Source organism: Terrapene carolina, unplaced genomic scaffold (assembly GCF_002925995.2).
Source record: "Terrapene carolina triunguis isolate 2854851 unplaced genomic scaffold, T_m_triunguis-2.0 Scaffold66, whole genome shotgun sequence".
In the NCBI taxonomy this organism is placed as follows: Eukaryota; Metazoa; Chordata; order Testudines; family Emydidae; genus Terrapene; species Terrapene triunguis.
The window spans coordinates 56,146,168-56,169,551 of NW_020664417.1; the positions used below are offsets into that span (position 1 = coordinate 56,146,168).

Below are 23,384 nucleotides of genomic sequence, written 5' to 3' on the forward strand. Positions count from 1 at the left end.
ATTAATACTAGTTACTTTATCAACCAAACTTGTTGTTAATTTGACAGGATCTATTTTCTATAAACTTTTGCTGATGGTTAATAATGTTACCCTCTAATTCTTTAGTAATTGAGTCCTATGTCAGCCATTCCATTATTTTGTGTGGGATCGATGTCAGGCTGATGGGGCTGTAACTAACTAACTGTGTCATTCCATTTACTCTTTTTAAATATTGGCACATAGGCTTTTTTCCCCCAAGCATTATTGAAAATCAGCAATAATGTTCCAGTAAACTCCTCAGCCAGCTGTTTTAAAAATATTGGATGATCCTGGCAGGTGAATTACACCTTATTCTGCAGAGGAAGATGAAAACCCTCCAAGCTACCTGCCAGTCTGACCTGGGGGAAAATTCCTTCTCAACCACAAATCTGGTGATCAGTATAACTAGAAGCTGGTGAGCAAGACACACCAGCAAGGCACTTACAACAGATTCTCTGTACTGCCTCAGATCACTGATTTGGCATGTCTAGTGTCCCGTCTCCAGCTATGGCCAGTCTTTGATGCTTCAGAGGAAAACTGGGTGGAGGGGGAAATGAAGAATAAATCTATCCAATTGTGCATTGGGGGAGGGGGGAATCTTTCCTGATCCCTGTAAGTGACCAGCCGAAGCGTGAGATTTGATTATAGTGATTACATTAATGCAGAGTTGCAGGTGTTAGTTATGATGAGGGCAATGCAGATAATCCTGTTCTGTGGCCCAGGAAGGAATGGGATGAACAGGGAACCCACAGTTTCAGACGCCAAGGATAGAAGGAGATCACCATGACCACCCAGCCCAGGTGCATGCACACAAGCTGCAGAATTTTTCCCAGAAGCTGAATTGAACATAACTTTTAAAACTATATCTAATCTCATTTTAAAGACACCAGTTGATAGTGAGATGAGCTCTTTAAACCTCGCATTATAAGGTTTGTTTTCAACCCCCTGGATCATTTTTGTGGCCCCTTCTTTGAACTCTCTCCAGTGTCTCCATGTCGTCTTGATATTATGTTCAGTTTTGATGTTGGTTTTACCAATGCTTTGTACAGAGGCAAGATCACTTTTCAACGTCTAATTGATATTCCCTTTTTTATCCAGCTAAAAATTGCATTATCCCTTTTTTTGCCATAACCTTATACTGAAACATCATTTTGAGGCAATTTATCTATGATGTCCCTAAGTCCTTCTCTGAGTTACTGCTTTCCAAGGCAATCTTCTATCCTGTAGGTATAACCTGCGTTCTTGGTTCCCAAGATATATTAATTGGCATTTGGCTGTATTAAAACCCATTTTGTTGGATTGTGATCATTTAATCAAGCAATTCAGATTCCTCTAAAGGTGACCTATTATGTGCTACCCCACCAATCTTTGTGTCATCTTCAAATATCAGCAAAGATTTTGTATCATCTAGATTGTTGATTAAAATATTAGTGTTGTACCAAGAATCAATCCCTGGTGGACCCCTCTGAGCTAGTTTTTAATCCATCTAATGCGTATCCTGTTAATTCCCTACAGTGCAAATTTTTTATCAAAATGTCATGTGGTACTAAGTCAGATGCCTTGGAGAAATCCAGATACACTGTATCAACACAGCTGCCTATATCAACCAAGCCTATGGCCAAAGGTGGTTTACAAAAAAAAATTCTGAAAAATACCTTGTATGAAACCATGCTAACTGGCATTAATTATATTTTTAGCCTCTAATTCTTTGTTAATAGAATCCCCAAAAAGCATTACATTATTTTACTTGGTATCAGCATCAGGCTAACCAGTCAGTAGTTCCTTGGGTTATCCTTCTTTGCCCTTTTTAAATATTGGAACTACATTGGCAGTCCTTCGTTCCTTTGTAATTGCCCCAGTTTGCCAAGATTTGTTAAAAAATTAACTAGCAGTTCAGAGAGCTTCTCCACTAGTTCCTTTAAAACTCTCGGGTGTAAGTTATCTGGGCCTGTTGATTTTGAAAATGTTTCATTTTAACAAATGCTACCTCACATTATTCTTTGTTACAGATGGTAAACTTTCTGTTCCATCCACAACACCCTATTGGATGGATACATTCTCCTGCTTCATTCCAAGTGTAGAGCAAAAACATCTATAAACATTTCTGCCTTTTCTACATCAACATCTACTGTTCCACCATCTATATCTAGTGGTAGACCTAGACCTGACTAGAGCGTTTCTGATACTTAATATGTTTAAAAAATGCCTTTAGCTTTCTTAGACATTGATGTTTCATTGATTCCTTTAGCTTCATGTGTGTGTCATTGTTTCCACGTATCCTTTTAACCAAGATGGCTTTTTTTCATCTCTGCCAAACCGGGATGTTTTGGGTATCCAATAGGATATCTTTGAACAATTCCATGTTTTTATTAACACTTCCCACTTTAAATTTTAATGTTCCCAGTCAGCTGCGTCAACAATTGCTTTAAGCTTTGACAGTGAAGAAGCTGTTTGCATTTTTAAATTGCCAGCACAATGGTAGTGGTGATCTGAGTTGTCCAGAAAGTCAATTGATCTTAAAGAATTTTTATTTGGGACAGTTTCTCTGGTGTACAGTATGCAGGCAGCTGAACTATTTCTCTTTGCTGTGCAAAAATATATAATTGTGTTCATGACTGTACTGGATTGAATTAGTTTTAATTTGGCCTTTTGTTAAGCATTTTCTCTCTTTTAATAGAAAAATAACTTGTGCTGACTTAAAAGAAAAGGATCTTCTCAGTTCCTGCAAAAATCAGTGTCCAAAAGAGGTAAGCTGTATTGGTAAATTAATGCTTCCTTTTGATTCTTCTTTGGCATTCCCAGGAAGCAATTTATTCTTTTCTGTTTTCTGTCCACCACCTCTCTCTGGGTTATCATATCTTTATTCTTAGGCTAGTGCCAAATTAACTGGAGGGGCTACAAGTAGCAATTTCTTCCTTCCCTTCCCAACTGCAGGTAGGATTTTCAAGATGAGAAAGAGGGATACTGCAGTCAGGGAGATTACAGAGAAGCCGTTGGGAGATAGGAGGAGAGGTTGAGTAAGAAGAAGGGGCAATCTTTTCCCCACTTGAGAGTGAAAAACTGGGACACATTTTTACATTAAAGGGTAGTGTGTGGAGGGAGGCGGGAGGACAATATTTATCCCTCTACCAACCCTTCACTGTTTTCTCCTAGCCTCAGGCTGTCCCTCTCCAATCTACCTCTGCCCCACAAACTCCCTTTGTCTCCTACATACACCCCCCAGTTCACTCAAATCTTCATTCATCAGTTAACTCAATTTCCTTTCATACAACCCTGCCAGCTCAAACTCCAAATTCCCTCAGCTTCTGTCAAACAAGCCTATTCAGAAACACGATACACCTATATATAACCCCCGACTGAGAATCCCACTCTTCCCGCTGAACCTCTCCACAGTTCTGAATCCTCCCATCCAACATTTCCAGGCTCACAAGAAACACATAACCAGCCTTCCAGGCTCAGAATTCTTTTTCCTCTTCCTTCCTTCCTTCCCTGTGCTGCTTTCAGCCCATGTGTGTGCGCCTTTTAATGGCTCTTTCTTGTTCAGCCTCTCTTTATCTTGAACAAGTAAATACTGTAAGTAGATTTATCACAATTTCCTTCAGCTAGGTATCTGAAAGTGCTTTTTGGGGGCAAGAGGAGCATTCTCAAACACAATTTTATCCCCTCCATCTACCCCCTTAACTCAGTTTTCATTTGCCTCTTCTGTAATCTTGGAGTCCTTTGTTCTGGAATTTCCTTCTCCTGTCTGCTAATGTACCTGTCTGCCACATTTACTGAATAATCCAGTGCCTCAGCTCCACCTCTTCTGAAACCTCTTCCATATCTCATCTTGACTATTGTAACTCACTTCTCTGACTTTAATGACCCAGCTGCACACACAAAAAGAAGCAAGACCCACAGAAAGAAGCAAGACCACATAACTTGCAACCTTAAAAGTTCTAGTGGGTGCCCCACGTATTTTAGGATCCAGTTTAAAATTGCTCTTTTTGTTTTAAGAACTTTCTTGGATTAGTCCAGTCTACTTCACTGGAACTGGATAAGGCCACAAATCTGCAAAGTTAATTAAGACTGCCATTGACTTAAATGGGAGTTGAATAAAACTTAGTCTGTTTTTACTCCTATCACTCTGTCATATCTTACCATTTTCCAGAGAACCTTTCTGCAGCTCTTGCTACCTTAAAGGAAATATGAATATGTAAAACAGATGCAAAATATAAAGCAACAGGCTCAGAACATACACCTCTACCCCGATATAACATGACCCGATATAACACAAATTTGGATATAACACGGTAAAGCAGTGCTCTGGGGGAGTGGGGCTGCGTGCTCCGGCGGATCAAAGCAAGTTTGATATAACACGGTTTCACCTGTAAGATTTTTTGGCTCCCGAGGACAGCGTTCTATCAGGGTAGAGGTGTATTTACCTTTTGCAGTCTGAAAAGACCAAGCTAATTGTGGCCCCCTTGTGGCAAGGGTTAAGTGACTTGTTCAAAGATTAGGAGATATTGATAGGACTGCACATTGTGGGAGGCTTTGAAAGTAGGTCTGCCAAATAGTTTGGTTTTTTTAAGAACCAAGTTGAAAATATTCTAATATATGGAAGTAGGACCTGGACAAGCACAAAAGCCATTAGAGGAATTTTAGGTAAATTTGAAAATCAGAGACTGACAATATAAAGCAAATCCATCTACTACTGAATATGGCAGAGAAATCTTTCAGAGACCAGAAATTTTAATAGGCCACAGGTTAGAATGTTGATATGGATAGTGGGAGCTGAATGGTTTAGGTATACAAAAAAGGCCAATGGTAAATGGAAAGATTCTTTGAAGGAGAGTTTGAAACTCAGTTCAACCTTAACAATGGTGCTGCAAACAATGCCTCCATAATATGTAATTAATACCATTGCACCATGAATTCGCACACTGTTGTGACAAACTCAAAAAGTTAATCAATGCCATGTTAAATTGATTTTGTTTTGTTTTATCCAAATGTATTTTTCCTTTTTATTGTGAGAGCAAATCCTCATATAAGTGCCAGTGACTGGCCCCGTGTTAGTGTGGAAATGCCTAGTGACCTTGTTGCTTGTTGTTGCACATTGCTCTGTAACAAAACCTCCACCAAAGTCCAGAGTAATAAAAATTTACTTCTCTAAAATGTAATAAGTTTTATTTCTTAAGTCGTAGCCTTTAGGCACTACTGTTTTTTTTTACTTGAGAATTGATGCAATTTGTAATAGACAGTATCATGCAATATTTAAATTGGAAGTCTGATATTACTGTTGGGAATTGTGAAAGACCCTTAATTACGTAGACTGGTGGCTTACAAGATATAACAGTAACTGTAGAAGTTTTGCCAAGTTTCATAGTTGTGTTTTGGCTACGGTTGTACAAAACCACTCAGAGGACTTCCATAGTCTGATACAAGTGGTACTTTTATTTCAGATGTCCTTTCTGCTTTAGGGAATAGCAAAGGCTTTGATTTGCCAGAGATGCTAGTAAAGTTAAAACATTTTTAAAGTGCTTTTTTTTTATTTGGCAGTAAAACCAAATATCCTGAGGAAGGAAATTATATATCAGTAATGACTACTCAAATTCTTATGCAGAACACATTTGTAAATGTTTAGGACAATTCTAAAGGGGAAATGTTCGCAATTTAGAAACTTTTCCAAGTTCGTATGTTCATATTAATCTTTGCTTAAACATATCACTCATTGTACTTATGTTCTCTGTAATCAAAGTTTACTATTACAAAGGAGACTGGTTTTCAATTTAATAGCAATACGTGACCTGTGATTTGGCATAGTTTATTTTAATGTTCCAACACTGCAAAGGTAAAAGTCATACTTGAAAACCTGTAGTACACCTCTACCTCGATATAACGCTGTCCTCGGGAGCCAAAAAATCTTACCGCGTTATAGGTGAAACCGCGTTATATCAAACTTGCTTTGATCCACCGGAGTGCGCAGCCCCCCAGAGCGCTGCTTTACCGTGTTATATCCGAATTCATGTTATATCTGATCGTGTTATATCGGGGTAGAGATGTAGCTCAAACTTTTACCTGCTGATGCACAGCTGTAAAATTTCTCCTATAATTTAATTACTGGAGTCTTAACATAAAATATTGACAGTTTAGGTGGCTTGCTGTAAATTTTTTAAAAAGTGAATGCAGTACTTGTGAAAGAATGTCCTGGGGATAAAGGCCACACACAACAAGGCATGGCAGGAGGAATGTAAGCTTTCCCACATAGCCCTGCTTAATGGATCTTTAACATTAAACTTGAGGGCCTACAACTAGGGTTGAAAGGAAGAATATCTTTGTTTCCATTTGTACTTTGCCTCTGAGGCTGCCAAAAAGAGTGCCATTCAGGAGTGGTGGTTTTGTTTTTTAAGAGACAGACATCTGTTCACTTAGAACTATGGAAACCAGTGAACACCCAAAAATGGTAACTGTTTGTTTGTCAGATTACTATTGATTTGCATACACAGAGGGACCCTGACAGGGATATGTACATGATGGACTAGTTCTTTTCTATCTCTAGTTTCTTTATCTTCTTTATTTTTAGTATAATATACAATAGATAAATTCTATCCCTTTTTGTTTGTTTTTAAAAAATCCCTTCATCCAGCTCTGACAGTTCAGGTGCTCTGATCCTGTGGAAAACAACCAGCTGCTTCCTCCCACTCTCCACCTTGACCTATGCATAGTATAGTTAGATCATGCACTTGAGGAAAAATTTTTGAATCAGCCAGCCAAAATGATCACCTCAGTTCCAAGTATCTGGATTTGTTTGCTAATCCATGGGCGAGCGCACTGGTGATATGGCCTCACTCTCTGCTAAGGCAGCAAACTGCAGTAGCCCTTCTTCCACTCCTTATGAAGCTGAAAACAGGATTTGAACTCGGTACCCAGATGAAAGAAGTTTTGGAATTTTGTGTTTTCATACTTGTAGCTTTTGGTTTATTTGGTTTTGGGTTTTGTTTTTAAATAAAGGATTTTCCTTTAAAATGTTTGGCATCTATCAACTACCTAGTCAGATAGGTGCAGCATTTGGTCTAGTTGCTATGGACTACTGGGAGTGTGATTTGCATAGTGTAAAAGGGAGCTAATGGAATGCAGACATTGCATTCTTGTTTGATCTGAGTATATACACTATTAAAAAAAAAAAAAAAAAAAAAAAAAAAAAGCTTAATTTCCCACAGTTGCACCAGTAGTGATCTAATTTGGCGGCAGCAACAGTGGGATCTAATTTAAATTGAAGGCACAGGGTTTTTTACCACTGTGTTATCTAACCTGGCTCATGTTGATTAAAATGCAAGCAGGTGGTCTACGCTAGCAGTCCCACCATGAGGTTACACTGGTGGCAGTGCAACAGTGGGAGACTTTAAGAAAAAACATTGTAGGCCTTGGAGCTTGGTCCTGTAGCACTTGTGTGTAATCTCACTCACTTCAGAACTATTCATGTGAGTAAGAGCTGCAGTATAGGGCTAAAAATATTGCTGTGCCATGCAATGTTTATTGTTAGATATATTTTGACATTTTATTTCTCTGTCTTGGAGGCAAACACAGTTCCTTCTGCTCTTCCTTGAGACTCTTGCACTGCTGAGCAGTGCAAGGAAACTTTTTGTCAGAACCTGTAAAAGACTAATTTTATGGTCACCAGCAGGTAAACACAGTCAAACACTGTTGCATAATGTCAACTGTACTCCATTCAAAAAGATAGGTACATTAATAGTATAATGACCGACATTGCTAGGGCTACATACTTGCACAAAGAAATTTTGTCTGAGACCTAGTAGGAGCAGGTATGTGAACAAACTTTCTATCTAAAGATCATGCAAATTCTGTGATTGAAGCATGTACTCTGTATCTATGGACTCTTTGGTTAAATCAGTTAATCAGTACGTCTTTTAAGTCCATGAATCTGAATTTACTAACTTATAATATACTTCATTTGAGTTATTTTATAATAGTACGCAATGTTCTATTCTTGTGGATTTATTCATGTAATATGTTATAAACGTCCAGTTACCAGTAAATGTGAAAAACACACATCCTAAATATTAAAATAATTGTGGCTCTTATGACATTTTCCAGAGTGTATTAAATCGCTTGACTACAGCTGAAAGTTTACTTTAAACTACGAGCATCTCCAGATACAATTTTTGAACAGTTTTGGGAATTAAAGTTCTTTTATAAATCACCTAATCAAATGTGCTACCTTTAAGTAGCAGCTTAGGTTATTGAAAACATGTTTAGCAGTTGAGGGTGAAAAAAGTATTTACATATACATTTAAAGGGATATGTGAAGCTAAGTTCTTTACCTTAAATGAAAAATTTCTCTGTCCTCTCGTGTTTTATATCTAGCATAGGGTTTGGTGCATCCCTAAATTCATTACAATCACCATGCTGTTGTAAGAAATTAGTGAAATCTTCAATGAGCACCTACAAGAACAGGCATAGGTAACATTAAAAAATGTCTGTCATGTAGGATAATAAAAATATTAAAAAAAAAAAAGGCAGTTGAATTGTGTTTTTGTAGTCTTATTTAAACGATTTCTACTTATAATAGGAAAAAAGTTTGTAGTCCCCATATCCCTAAGACAAGAAATGGGATAGTCCTTCAAAGTCACACACTTAAGATTTTCTGAATTTGAAAGGAGGCTAAAAAAAACCCTTGATGTAGTGTATCTGGCTTCCTTATAGTACAGTTTATGGTTCAAAGCATGTACAAAATATGTCATAGTAGAAACTTCCATTTCCTTCTGTTTTTGTTCTCGCCCATTTGAAGTATAACTTGAAGGTATGGAATGCAGAGCAACAGCTTCTAACTTTTTTCTTTCCCTCCTTTTCCCCTTCTTCCAAACCTTATTCCCTCCAAAATACACATGGCTGGAGTTGTATATTGTTGTGTGTATCATTTTAAAGGGGATATTGTACTTACTGAAAAGTTGTATTTAAAATAACTGGATCTTTTTTTTTCTTCTTTTCAATCAAACTGTGAAAATGAAGTTCATAAAGAAAAATCATACTTTGCATGTTGCATAGTTTCTAGTAATAGGAACTAAAAAATGCTGTGAACAAAATAAAAAGCAAATATTAATGAACAAGTTAAGAACATAAGAATGGCCAGACTGGGTCAGACCAAAGGTCCATCTAGCCCAGTATCCTGTCTTCTGACAGTGACCAATGCCAGATGCCCCAGAGGTAATGAACAGAACAGGTGATCATCAAGTGATCCATCCCCTGTCGCCCATTCCCAGCTTCATGTAGTTAGTTACTGCATGAGTGGGAAACTGATACATTAATTGGGCTTTCCTGGCTTTACTTCTGTTTAAATGCTGTGTTTGAAATAGAAACATTTTATAGTCCAGTTGCAGAGAATCGGTCTCTTTGTTTCTCAGTTGTCCTGTGGTCATCGATGTAAAGAGATTTGCCATTCGGGTGATTGTCCTCAAAATTGCAACCAGAAGGTTAAACTCAGATGTCCATGCAAGAGAATGAAAAAGGTAAATTCCATGCTGTAATTTTGAGAGAATTGTAGCTGTAAACTTCCTTTTTTGTTTTTATCTCTGCATCCATAGGGCAGGATCGTCACTGGAGTAAATAGTTGGTATACAGTAGATCCAATTACTTTAATTAAGCTATAACACTTATGTCAGCTGAGGATCTTGCCCTTAGTATCAAAGGATTCGTTGAAGATGTAAAATTGTTCTGTAACCTACAAATATTGTAATATTGCAATGAATTGTTTCAAATACACTTGGATTTTTATAACTCCACTGGGAGACTAGTATATGATAAGTCTCACTCAAAACTATTTCAGATAAAAGAAACAAAGTAAATTTTTCTGACCAGAGATCAGGAAAGTGTATATTTAATTACATAAAAAATCCATTGGCACAGCTAAGTTTCTGTGTAAAGCTGAATGCAAATATGGTGGCATCATCATTAATAGACTGATCCATTCATGTGGCCCTTCCCTAGCCAACAGACATAAAAGGGCATCTGCTGGCAACAGGGCATGCCCCTCCACCCAGACCAACTCAGAACTGCCTCACCACTGAGGCCCAGCAGTGAACTTCCAGCAGGAACTGGCCACCTACCTATGGGTCAAATACAGTGTTGTGCCCAAACATCCCATCACCAACTCTTGTGAAGGAAAGAATAAATAGGAAGTGTTTAGTGCATACAGTGCACTGAATAGCCTCCCTGATGGGTCTCCATACCCGTTTCTACATTTGGATGCCACCATTGATAGAGAGATACCCAATTTGGCTCCTATTCCTGAATGAATGGGATCCCAGTTCAGTAGGAGAACCTCAAAAATACTACTTTGGCATCACCATGAACTGAAACTTTCTTTTCTGAGGTAATTTCTTTTCCAGTGAGGGAAGACCATCCTGGCACCAGCAGCCTCCATGCACAACAAGTTTATACTGCTTTGGTTGGCCAAATCCCAGCCTCCCAACACTCCCTAAGTATAATGACTTAACTTGTCACCCCTTAATTGGTTTCTTTGACACTCTGAGATTCAGATTGTCAAATCTCTCTCCTAACCCATTGCACACCCCTAAATGCCAAAGGCCCCATCTGAATCTGCCCTTCTGTCTCTTTATTAGCCCTGGTAGATTTCACTCCTCCAATAGCCTAGCTAGAACCTGCTACGGTTTCTGGTAGTCTGATACCCTGTTGCAAAGTGTGCTGCTCAATAAACAACCCAATAAGTCTCTGATGCTAGCCCAGAGTGTACCCATGACACCAAGATTGTAGTGTCAAATTGTGAGAGGGCTAGCTCTGCTCTCAAATGGAGTAAATTCTTTCACACCCCAGTCTATACCTGAATGTTCAAGCTGCTAGTTGCATTACACTTAAGGATGTGATTCTTTAAAAGGGCCAAGGATTTTCTTTTCCTTGCTGGCCCAGACAAAGGCCCCCACCCACCTCTGAGTCTGTGAGGGGTGGAGGGCACAATGAAAATGGTGAAATATAAACACAACTAATTAAAAAACCCACATTGCATGGTATTAATTGTATTGATACTTTGATCTTCACTGAATTACAAAAATAAAATTATAGACTTGAAAATGTTCTGTCTATAATTAGCTTTTTTTTCCATTTTATAAAACACATTATTTGGGGCATGTTTTATCAAATAGAAATCTGTCGTATCTTTTATGTTGAAAATTAATAAACTCTATACTTTATGTAGAGAAGTAATTTTTAAATTTGAAGGTTTTTTTTTCCATACCTACAGGAATTACAATGCAGCAAGGTACAAGAAGGCCAGGTTTCACTAGAATGTGACACGTTGTGTAAGGAAATGAAACGGAAAGCATCTGAGGTAATGTCTCTCTTGTGGTTATAATATATTCTCACTGCTTCAGAAACAAGAAATGAATACAGATTTATTTTCCAAGACAATACCAGCAAGAAATATCATGTAATCAAATCAAATGTACATGTTTAACAGCTGCTGCTTCAGACTGTTGGTTCTGGTTAAATGTGGAAAAATAGTTCTTTATATTATTTGTAGACAGAGTGCTAATACTTAATCCAAAAGTTCACTAACTTATACTTATGTTATGCTAGAATAATACTCCGGTAACTTTTTCTCATGTGTCTCCGCCTGTCTCATGGGCTAAATGGTGCCCTACTATGGCAAAGCCTTTGAGGGGAGTGAAAAATGCTTCAGTCTGTACACAGTTGACCTTGTGGAGGACCCGTTTTTATACTATTGTTAGGGGAAGGTTTTGTATTTTTGTGGAATGGGAACTGGACATGCCCTTGAAATCCTCGAACTATATAGTTATTCAGTTCTGATTCTGGGGCACCTCTGCACTGTCCCCCAGGAACATCGCTTGCTCAAGACATGTTACCACTGATTTCCAGTCATGTCAGAGAATGAATTTAACTCAAACTATGAATGGCCAAAGCAGTGCAAGGTAGCCATATGGTGGATTTCTGTATACCCTGTTGCAATTAGTTAGAATAGCTCTATTTGGGAAATCATAGAACTTTCTCAATAGCTAGTGGAAAATATATTGGGCTAAACTAGGATCTCATTTATTCTGACCTTAATCTGGAACAACTCTAAAGTCAATGGAATTATTCTGGATTTATATGAGTGTAAATTACAGATGAATTTGGCCCATTCTCTGTATAATGAAGGATTTTGAACAAGTCTCGTTAGCAAAAGGTGCTTTACAATTAAAATGTCTCTATATAAATTGCCAGTGTGACTGCAACTTTTAAGGAGACTGACATCCTTTGTCCTCACATGTAGTTGTAATACCAGCGTTCTCATGCTATCTATATGCCTCCACCTTGCTTTAGAAAATCAGTCACTAGGAATAGGAGAATTTGTTTGTTCAGTCCTTGGCGCCTTTGCTAAGACCACAATTTGTGATTGTAATTTTAGTGATGTGGGGACATATTCACTAGAGACTGGACTGAAACCACTAATTCACTAGCAGGTGAACAGCTATCAGATGGCAACAAGCGATCTGGTCACTTATGTTCGTGGCCTAGCTGAAAAATACTTCGGTTATCTTACGAGTCATTTCAACAGTCTCGGAGTAGACTTTTTCTGTTTAAGAACTGAGATTTTCAGATTCAAAATTAATCACTAGCAAGTAACAGCATAAATTGGCTGTACACCCTCTGCTGTTTTTTGCAATCTTGTTGTAATCCGCAAGGAAGAACTGTCTAGTGCATAGGACATATAAAACTAGTAGCCAAGCACTCCCAGGTTTCACTGCATACGGTGCCACAGACTTGTTGGGCATGGGATAACTGAGTACTTGCCTCAGAATTGAGTGGTGGTCTGTGCTTTGAAGTTCAAAAGTGTTCTACAAGTGCTTATTATTAGGCAACATTCTGGAACACGTGAAGGCTTGATAATGACAAATAGAATTAACTCCTATTATGTACACTCCACATAATTACAGTTCAGAGCAGCACATCAAGACTGAGCAGCATTTTGATTAGGACTGCAGACATTTACAAAAGAAATAATCTTGCACTGTTACAAGGTGAACATCAGGTTCCAGAAATCACTGACGTTTTACCTGTACAAGCCAGTATAATAGTGCCTAATGAATGTGCACTGCTGAGTAGTTTGAGATTTCTTTTAATGCACATTCTTATTTTTAGAAATTTTTTTCTATCTACTCTTCCTCATTTTCTCAGTGGAACATACACTGATCATTTTGGTTAATCCTCTCCCCCGGTTCAAAATCAACCACATTAGTCTATTTTGAAACAGTCTTTCTGCTGCTCTCGTTCAGACGGTTAGCTGTGTTGTATCATGGATGGCTAACTCATCTTTCGGAGCTGATGCCTTACCAGTAGGTGGCAGTAAAATATCAGATACTTGGTATGTGTACACTTACGCCACATTTTTTGGGTACAAGTATATGTGGTTGAAAAACATTTTCCAATCAAGTCTTTCTTTTTTAAAATTAATTTCACTTTGCATTTTGTCTATTGCAGTTCTTAATTCTGTAAGCCATTTTTGTAGCTTTTTAAGCTTCATGCCTCAACAGTTTAAAAGGCCACGTGAAAATCTACAACGGTTATTGGGCTGCTTATTAAATTGCCATCAGTGATGAACATGTACATGATGTACTATATAGTGTGAATTTCTGAGAGTTCCACTTTGTCTTCAACATTTCTTCTTGGATTATGAGCTATTTGGGACAGGGACGTGTCTGTGTGGACAACGTTTACACATTGTCACTCTCAGAATGCAAGCAAATAATAATTGAAATATCTATTCAAGTTAATATTGGGATCTAGATGGTGCTTGCTTTCAGGTTATTAACCAGATTTTGAATGTAACTTTATCAGAGTAATACAATAGCTAAAAATATTAAAGATCTAGACATGCTGTTGCTTTCAAGAAACACTGCCAAGAGCTAAAGCTAAAGCCTGACTTTGCATTAGTCTCATTTTATATATACTTAATATTTTATTTTTCCTACTTGCTGCTAGTTCACTGTTACATTATAGTATTCTGAGAAATGCTGTTCCAGAAGTGTATGTATAACAGGAAACTCAATACATCTTTGAGGAACTTAGAGCTGCTGAATGTTGCATGTGTCAGATCTGGTTGAGTGCCCCTGCTGGCCACCCACCAGACTGCTGTGAAGGGAGTCCAAGCCTCTGGGTCACTGGATCCCCAGATGTTTTAAGCCTCCAGGCCTGAACAGAGTCCAGTCACTGCCCCAATCTCGAGGTCCGTAGGCACTCTACAAGGTGCTGATCCTTTATGTCACCATCCTGAGAATTGAAACCTGCCTTTCAGCTGCCTAGCCCCTTTAGGTTCATTGCTGACCATTTGGACTCCCCTGTACTTAGACACCCTCTCGCAGAATCCCATCTCAAGGTTTGAGCCTTCTGCTTTATCAGTGAACTCTCTCAGGGGGCAACGTGATAGTTGTAAAGTATTTAGCACACTTTGCCAGAGTCTAACATCATTTCTCTTTCATTTGATCATTTAGAAGACAACGAACATCCTAATCACAATGCCTCTTACTAGCTTACCCTTCCCATGGGAGTGGGGGGAACTGGGCAGGGCCCCCTACCTCCTGTAGGGGACCTACATGCTTTGGAATTTTCAGTCCAGCATGGAGGCAAACAAGTAATAGAGAAGGCAAAAGGCTGCACATTGAAAATGGAATTTGCAGTCTGACACAGATACATACAAAGCCCCCAGTATCAAACACAATTAATAATTTGTACAGACAGATTCCCAAATTGTCACAGCATGCCACTATTATTTATAAGCCAAAGGCACCCACTATGTGCTAGATACTTCCCAAATATATATGACAATGCAATTTCTGCCCTGAGTGTCTTATAATCTAAGTAGTAGATTAGAAGCTCACCTAGAAGGAAGTTTACACTTTTTTAGTATTTTTATAATGGCTCGTTCTGTAAAAAGCCAAAAGGATCCTATGAGAAATAAGAAAACAGAATTTATACTATAATCAGTATCTTACAATGTCAGTTACCCATTATTTTGTATGTGTTTGAACAGATAAAAGAGGCAGAAGCCAAAGCTGCTATTGAAGAAGAAAAGCGAAGGCAACAGGTACCAACCCTTCTTCCTCTGACCCCAGCACCTCTCCCTAAGTCTTAGGGCATAGCTACACTAGAGAGTTTACAGCTGCTCCACTGTAAGCTCTCCAATGTAGCCACTCTAAGCCGATGGGGGGGGGGGGGGGGGGCGAGAGAGCTCTCCCATCGGCTTAACTGCTCCAGCCCCTGTGAGTGGCAGAAGCTATGCTGGGAGAAAAAGCTCTCCCACCAACATAGTGCTGTCCACACTGGCACTTATGTCAGTGTAACTTACATCGCTCCGGGGGGTGGGGGGGGGGGGGGATTTATTCACACCCCTGGGTTACATAAATTATGCCAACATAATCTGTAGTGTAGACATAGCCTTAGTTCTCTTGGTAAATCTGTTAATTTATGCATAGCTAAAGGTTTGTAGTACATTGTCTTCAGATGCTAAGGGCCAAGATTTTTCACACCAGCTAAGGATTCTGGCCCAAAGAACTCAGGCCTATGTTATGAGTGACTTATAATAGTAAGAGCCAAAGTGTTCTCTCACATCACCAAAAATGTATAAGTATGTGCAAAATCATGTATAAATGATTAACTCGTGATTCGTGTTTCATGAGTTAAAATATCTTAAATATTGTATTAAATTAGTATTTTTGCATGTAATTGCTCTTTTACATTTTGCCAAACTTTTATAAAATATGAAAAATAAACTTTGGGAAAATGTAGTTTTGGTTGCAGAAACAAACCCTGTAAGCATTTAAATAGAGGCTGCAATTTTCTTAGGGACCTTGTAGTACAATAAAACATCGCCTGTTTGTGCTTTCTCTTTCTGACAAGGTAAAAGTATATATTTTATTAAAATAAATGCCTATGTTTGATGTAGCAACCCCTCTTAACTCTTATAAAATATTCTTGCAACCTATTCTTTGAGAACTTCTCACACTTCCATTATTTTGCAGCAGGCTTGATAGCACTCAGGCTGTAGAAGTGCCTTTTCTTTCTTCCACGAAACCTTGCTCACGCTTTTGGAGCTAGAAATTGTTTAAAATTGCAATTTCTCTTCTCTTGTTTGCATACCCCAGGAAAATTTTGGTAGCCTTCCAAGATAACTGAACAAAAAAATTCTAAGGTTGGGCTGATGCCAAAATAGTGGCCGCAGCAGATTGTACTGTAGCAGCGGTGAGACGGGGCGGGAGAGAGCTGCTCTGTGTACAACACATGGCCCCAGTGCCCAAGCCCCTTTAAGGACATCACATGGGGAGGATCCCCCATCTTCCCAGTGGAGTGGGGAAGAGCCTGGTCAGGTTCCCTGCTCTCACCATAGGACCACCCTTAGATCCAGCACCAGGATCTAGCAACCCATCTTCCTTCCCACTCCAAACACAAAGGCACCACATGGGGCCAGAGTTTCTCAGTGCTCTCTTCCCCCACGTGGGGGCAATGCCAGGCTGGGCTGCCCAACCCTGTAGATCCAGCTGTCCACCCCTCATTCTGCGTTAAGACTTCTGCAGCTGTCAGTTAATGTATTTAGTTCTGTAGCGCAAGTGGTGGTAGTCTTTTGCTGCAGTGTTGGAGGTTCAGGGTTCAAACCCTGCTGATGAGAGGTAATTAAATTTGTTTTTATGTATGCAAAAAAAAGATTTAAAAAACATTTTAGAAAGGGTGGAAAGTCAAGCCCTAAAAAGTTAGGTTTTATAGTTGCTCATGCAACCTTACTTTGTCCCCCATGTGTGTGCATTATGATTCCGTTTTTAATTACATGATCACATACTATTTTTTTCTACAGGATCCCGGTCTCATTTAGTACACAGGATGAATAGAGCTCACTTAATCAGCTGCTATTCAATATTTTGTTTTAACCTCATTGCTCATTTGGCTGTAGGCTTTATTTACTGTGCGTTAGTCAAACCCAGCTCTGACAATAAAATTATTAATTTCCTTGTGGGCTTTTCTATGGTGCCTATCACTATAGAATCACAGTGCTTCATAAATATTAATTGGCTAAGCAAAGTGAGGTCTAAGGGCTTGGCTACACAGGGAGTTATTCCAGAATAGCTATTCCTGATTAACTCCATGCATGGACACCATCATTCTGATTAAGCTAATTTGAAACATAAGAATGGCCATACTGGGTCAGACCAATGGTCCATTTAGCCGACTATCCTGTCTTCCGACAGTGGCCAATGCCAGATGCATCAGAGGGAATGAACAAAACAGGGAGTCATTGAGTGATCCATCCCCTATCATCCACTTCCAGCTTCTGGCAACACAGGCGAGAGACACCATCTCTGCCCATCCTGGCTAATAACCGTTGATGACCTATCCTCTATGAACTTATCTAGTTCTTTTTTTGAACACCCCTATAATTTTGGCCTTTACCATATCCCCTGGAAACGAGTTCCTCACATTGATTGTGTGTTGTGTGAAGTACTTCCTTTTGTTTGTTTTTAAACCTGTTGCCTATTAATTTCATTGGGTGACCCCTGGTTCTTGCGTTATATGAAGGAGTAAATAACACTTCCTAACTCAACACTAGTCATGATTTATATAGACTTCTTAGTCATCTCTTTTCCAAGTTCCAGTCTTTTTAATCTCTCTTTATATGGAAGCTGGTTCCTACCCTTTATCTTTTTTTTTTTTTTTTTTTTTTTTTGCTCTTCTCTGTACCTTTTCCAATTCTAATATATAAACAAGTCACTCTGCCTCTGGAATTAGCGCATCCCCCCACCCCAAGAATTAATCAGGAATAGCAAATCTGCTTTAAATTCACACACTGCCTTTTTCTGAATTAATTTTCATGTGTAGACAAGTCTTCACACTCAACTCAGAGAAATGCCCCAGTAACATGATAACTTCTGAACATAACAGCCACTAAATCGCAAAATTTATGGGAATATTTTAGGCATCAATGGGCAGGATTCTATTGGGTTTTTGTATATGTGTGAGGAAAACTGGAAGGGGGAAATAGGGGACACATGGCGCCTTTGGCATCTGGTTAGCAGGCCCAGCAGCTTCATGCAGGTCTGCAGTTGTCTACAGAGCAGCAGTTCCCAAACTGTGGAGCGCAGCCCCAAATAGGGTCAGGCCATTAGCAAATGGGGTCTCAGCGAACCCTAATGTATGGAAGATGTCATTTTGCTCTGCACAACATGACCTTGCGTGTATGGTTAATGTGAGATCACAGTGGATGAAGCATGACCTCATATGCACCATATGTACAAGGTCACATTGTGTGGAGGAAAAAGGTGTCCTCCACACAATAGGGATCAGCGTGACCTCAGTGTACAGCACATGCGAGGCCGCAATGGGCTGAGGATGCCATTTTGCTCTTCAGAATAGTGTCTTCCATGCTGTCTAGGGTCCTGGCAGGAAATACTTCATTAAAATGGGGTCATGGCAACAAAAAGTTTGTGAATCCTTGCTATAGAACCCATTAACACTTTCCAGCATAATAATACCCCATCTCTGCTCTGCCCATCCTCCCAATACACTTGACAGCGTGAATGATTTATCTCCCAGAAATAAAATAAATAAGAATTGTGCAGGGGCAGGAGGGAAAGGGCAAGTGTGTATAACCCCTGGCATGGTGGGAGGATGGGAACTGGAACCCTGGCATGAGGGCAATGGGAATCACATGAAACCCCTGACAGGTGGGGCGGGGCTGGGGAGGACACAGACACCCTGTAATGGAGGGGGTGAGGGCATGGGAAGAATAATGGCACACCTGCTCCCTGGCATGGGAGGGAAATGGGTGACAGTAGTGTGGGGGAAGAGGGACATGGAGGGTGCACAAAGCCTCTGCATATGCTGGAGAGGGGAAGGGGGGTGCACAGGTCCTGCAATGTGGAGGTGGGGGTTTCAGGGTATCCCTGGAATAGAGGGTGATGGGAGGGTTGTGCACAGAGACCTTGTGGGGGGAGGGGGGAGATAGAGGGCAATGAGCTCAGCCTGGAGAAGCTACAAAGTGTACAGCCCTTTGGTCCACGTTGGTAGGTGAGGGGGTGGCTCTGTACCCATACATATTGGGAAATCAAGGCACAGAGAGTAATGTCAAAAGTTTCCACTAAGTTTGGGTGCCCCATTTTAGCCACGTACAACCCAATTATTCAGAGGACTTAGCGTTATATAGCACTTGTTCAAACCACAGCTCCTGATGACTTAAGTTGCAACTGTGAGTGCTTAGCATGTCTGTAAATCAGACCACAGGGAATCAGATCAGATTGGACACCTAGAAAATGAGGAATGGAGTTAGTAGCCACGTGTGGAAAAACTAAAAAGTTTTTGTTTAAGGGACTTGACTAGCCTCACATAGGGATTCTGTGGCAGAGGCAGGGATAGAATCCAATTCTCCAGGGTAGCATTCAATTGCTCTTAACCGTGAAACCCTCCTTTCTGTTCCTGCAACCCCCATCTCATTCAATACACATCCTTCAGCCTCTGCAAAAAATGAGACTGGGGCCCAACAGACAACAGCCTCCTTTGCTACACAACCCTGATTTTTACCTAGAGCAGCTTCATCCTGTGCACTGAATGAGGCCAGGGTCCTGTGGGGGAAAAAATAGTATGTGGTCATGTAATTAAATATTGTCTCATGCTGCATATGCACAAGGGGTCCACATTCAGATTTCCACCGGCAATCTAATTCTGGCATTTCCTAACTTTTGAGTGCTTGACTTTGCCACCTTAATGTTCTTTAAACATAAATTTTGTGTGTAATTTTGTAGGTTTTTTTAAAAACCTATCTGAAAAAAACACATTCCAACATGTGGCATCATATTGACTTCCATGTGGGACATTTGCTGGATTGGAACCTGTAGATCCACCACACATATCTCTGTCACTTAAGCTAAGGGAGTAACTCTTAGCAGTAGTAGATTGTCATCCTCTGTGGACCAGCTGCAGAGGAGGATGACACACTTTGCCAGTGGGTTTCTCAGATATTTGCTGACAGCAAAGGAATGTTCTATTCCAGGCTCTAGATGGGAGTGTCCTTGGTGGGCACAAACTCTTCTGTCCAGTCATCCCAAGTGTGACCCCTTCTTGCCCACATTCTCACCTAACCTGTCTTAGGCCTGTCTCTTCCCTACCTCTTCCCTCTTTGTCCCAGCCCTGTTGTCATTTCCTACACATTCCCAATCTCCATTCTTCAGGCATCTCCTCCCAGTCTCCTTGCCTAACCAATGCTAGTCTCCCCCTCTGGCCTTGCTGTCTGAATCCCGGTTTCGCTTCCCCTTCCTGTTCCTTGTCTGATGTGTGTCTGCCCTCCCACTGGCTCATAAACCTAGTCTCTCTCCCCAGGCTCCTCGTCCAATCTCTCTCTTTCCCCTCACCCCCTTTATGGCTCCTTGTCCCAGTCTCTTTGCCCAACCAGTCCCAGTTCTTCTCCCACATCCAGGTCATTGTCAGAGCTTTCCCGTTCTCTCCCCCCCACCCCTCCTTCCACACACACTGCATCTGAATCCTGGTCTCCCTTCTCTTTCTGAGCTCCCGCTCTAATCTCACTATCTCCCCACCCCATTGCCCATTTGCCTCACTGGCTCTTAGTCCTAATTTCCTTGCCCAACCAGTTCCAGTTTCAGATTCCTTGTTCCAGTACGCTCCTTTCCTTCCCCCTGTCTGGCTTTTGTCCCCTTTGCATTCAAATCAGCTGGTCCTCCTCTGTGCTGCTGGGGTGCCAGGAACGGGGTCACTGAGAACAGAGGAGAGACTGACCTCCTGCTGTCAGTTCAGGTGCCCAGCTCCACCATGGCCTGGAGCAGCCATTACAGGGAACGTCTGGCTTCACCTGTGTCTGCCTGGTCCAAAGTATGCTCAGTTGCTTTGTGGGGATGGTGCACGTGCAGTCTGGTCAGCACTAGGAGCTACGAGAGGCTTGCGTGTGCTCAGCGAGGATGGAGTCTTCAGTGACTTTTAGCTATTAACATCTGGAAAGTCTCTACTGAGCATGTGTGAACCGTGATTGTGTTTTTTCCCAAAGGATCTTTTTTTCAAATTTATAACTTGGGGAAATTTGAGCGTTCTTTTACAGAGATGGCAAAAGGCACAAAGGTCACCCCCTGTAAAATGTCAGGTCTGCTCCAGAGCTGTTCAAAGAAGAGGTCTCAAGAATTCTTTAATCTGGACATGTATTTTTCCTTTCCCTGAAATGACTGAACAGTTTTGGCTTAAATTCCCCTTCCCCTCTTCCTCTTCTCCCCCCCCCCCCCCCCAAAAAAAAAACCTCAATGAGGCAGACATCTGGTATGTAAAAGTTTAGCTATATTATAAGCAACTGACAAGTTCTTAAAAGGGGAAGTTTGGGGCAATCTGAATAGTAGGTGGTGCTACCAACCCCCCTACCCACCCCCACCCCCACACACATCGTATATAGATCTATTTCGTAAGCCACTAACTTGTCGTCATAAATTGACATTTAAAATATAAATGTATTATTTCCAAGTTTTTAATGCTGAAAACATGTCAAATATTTGTTTTCTGTCCTACCTAGGCTGAACTAGAGGCTTTTGAGAACAGGTTAAAAGGACGACGAAAAAACAAGAGAAGAAAGGATGAAGTAGAAGTTGAGCAATCGTTGTGGCAAAAATATAAGAATTTTATCGTACTGCCAGTGTGTGGAGTTGCTGTTGTGATGCTTGCGTGGCTCATGGCTTACAACAACTGAAATAATTTGATCTATTGTAATATACGTCTGTTGGGCTTTAGGTACCTCTTATTGCTAGAATGTTAGTCTGTATATAATAGAACTTCATGTTCATAGTTCAGTTGTATATTTAATGGATGTCATGAGGGAAAAACAAAAAGCATGTGAAGCTTTTAAATTTTAGCCAACAGCACAAGAATATAAATTCAAAGTAGAATGGTTTAAAGTTGTACAGTGCATGTAGTCATGCAGTCAATCCTGCCCAGTTTCACCAGCTCTGTTTTTAATATATTGTATTTCTCATTAACTCCACTTTGCAATGTTAAGCATAGATTTTTTTAAATGTAGTTGTACCGAATACCGGGACATTTGTAAAATGAGGTTAAATTGAGCCATATTTGCAGTAAATCAACATAGTATTTTTGCCACTTTAATAAGCAGAGGCCGCTCTATGTATGGCAAATTTCTGGGCAGCTGCCTAGAAAGGAAGATTTAGTCCAGCTGCTTCTCTGTGATGATGGGAGACAGTCAGCCCAAATTTGAGTGGTGGTGTGACCCTAGGTTGCGCTACCACTTTCTCAGATTTGGCCTGGTCACGTTTCAGTGATGTGAAGGCAGTGCACTGAAGTGTTGCCTAGGGCAGCAGATTGCCTTGAGCTGCCACTGTTAATAAAGGTTAGTATTTTTATTCTTTGATTTAGATAAATCATAATTCATACAAAACAAAATAGGAAGGTCCATCCTTCGGCAACTTTAATCATCATTTTATCGCTATAGAACTTCAAATGGTCTAGAAGACTTGGACTTTCCACAGTGGAAATGCCAGCTTTCCTCACAGAAGATTTATTTACTTTGCTGGCACTATCACAAACAGTACAGTGGGTCCGACATCGTTACTTTTCAAATGCTTAATTTTCCTATGCCTCAAAAAAAAGCCTAATGGAATCGCAGACTTGTGCTGATCACATGGGAAGTCACTTGACAGTGAAGTGAGCTCTCAAAGCTGTGCTGTCTTGTGACATCTGTTTCTTGAACAAATTTCCTTTACAGTATAAGGAAAAACCCACTTTGTTTTTCTGCTTTCATATATTCCTTTAGTGATAAGTAGAGACTTACTCCAAATCCATGCCATAAATGTGGACTTTGCTCCTCCAGGCCAGAGAGCAAACAGTATTTTTTTGTGAACACTTATGCCAAGTAATCCTCCTGTTGATGCAGAGAGGAGAAAAGAGGAGGAGATTTTCCTTAAACGGATGTATGAAAATAGTCTGTTCCGTTGTCAAGTAGTATGTTGCGGACCTGTTTGCAGCAGAAATGTTCATGTCAATGTGAGCAGCGCTTTGTTGAAGCAGTTCTCACCTTACTTGAAATGAACTAATTTTTTCTATGACCGTGTTGGCTATTTCTTCATTAAAGCAAATATATTGTAAAGTGTCTGCCTGCTTAGCTCTACTTCTGTTGCTAAAAGAGAAGGAATCCATCTTTCCAAATAGAGAAACCGAGTGAAAATGATCTGCTCTTGCATCAGAAGCTTTGTGTAGATTGCTTTGAGTATTTTGTATCAACTTGATGTAAAATATTGGAGGGAAATACTGTCTACTTCATTGATCATGTTAAATATTTGTATTTTTTAATCATTTTGATTGGCAGGAAAACA

At 40.1% G+C, this 23,384-nt stretch overlaps 1 protein-coding gene across 1 annotated transcript in view; it reads left to right on the top strand.

The window, feature by feature from the left end:
• Positions 1–22,661, top strand: part of NFXL1 (nuclear transcription factor, X-box binding like 1) — a 92,130-nt gene extending 69,469 nt beyond the window's left edge. The window contains exons 18-22 of the mRNA XM_024211701.1: positions 2,696–2,765; positions 9,420–9,524; positions 11,273–11,359; positions 15,059–15,112; positions 21,575–22,661. Coding sequence (XP_024067469.1) covers positions 2,696–2,765; positions 9,420–9,524; positions 11,273–11,359; positions 15,059–15,112; positions 21,575–21,748 — 490 coding nt within the window. The 3' untranslated portion in view covers positions 21,749–22,661. The remainder of the gene's footprint in view (positions 1–2,695; positions 2,766–9,419; positions 9,525–11,272; positions 11,360–15,058; positions 15,113–21,574) is intronic.
• The last annotated feature ends 723 nt before the right edge of the window (positions 22,662–23,384 follow it).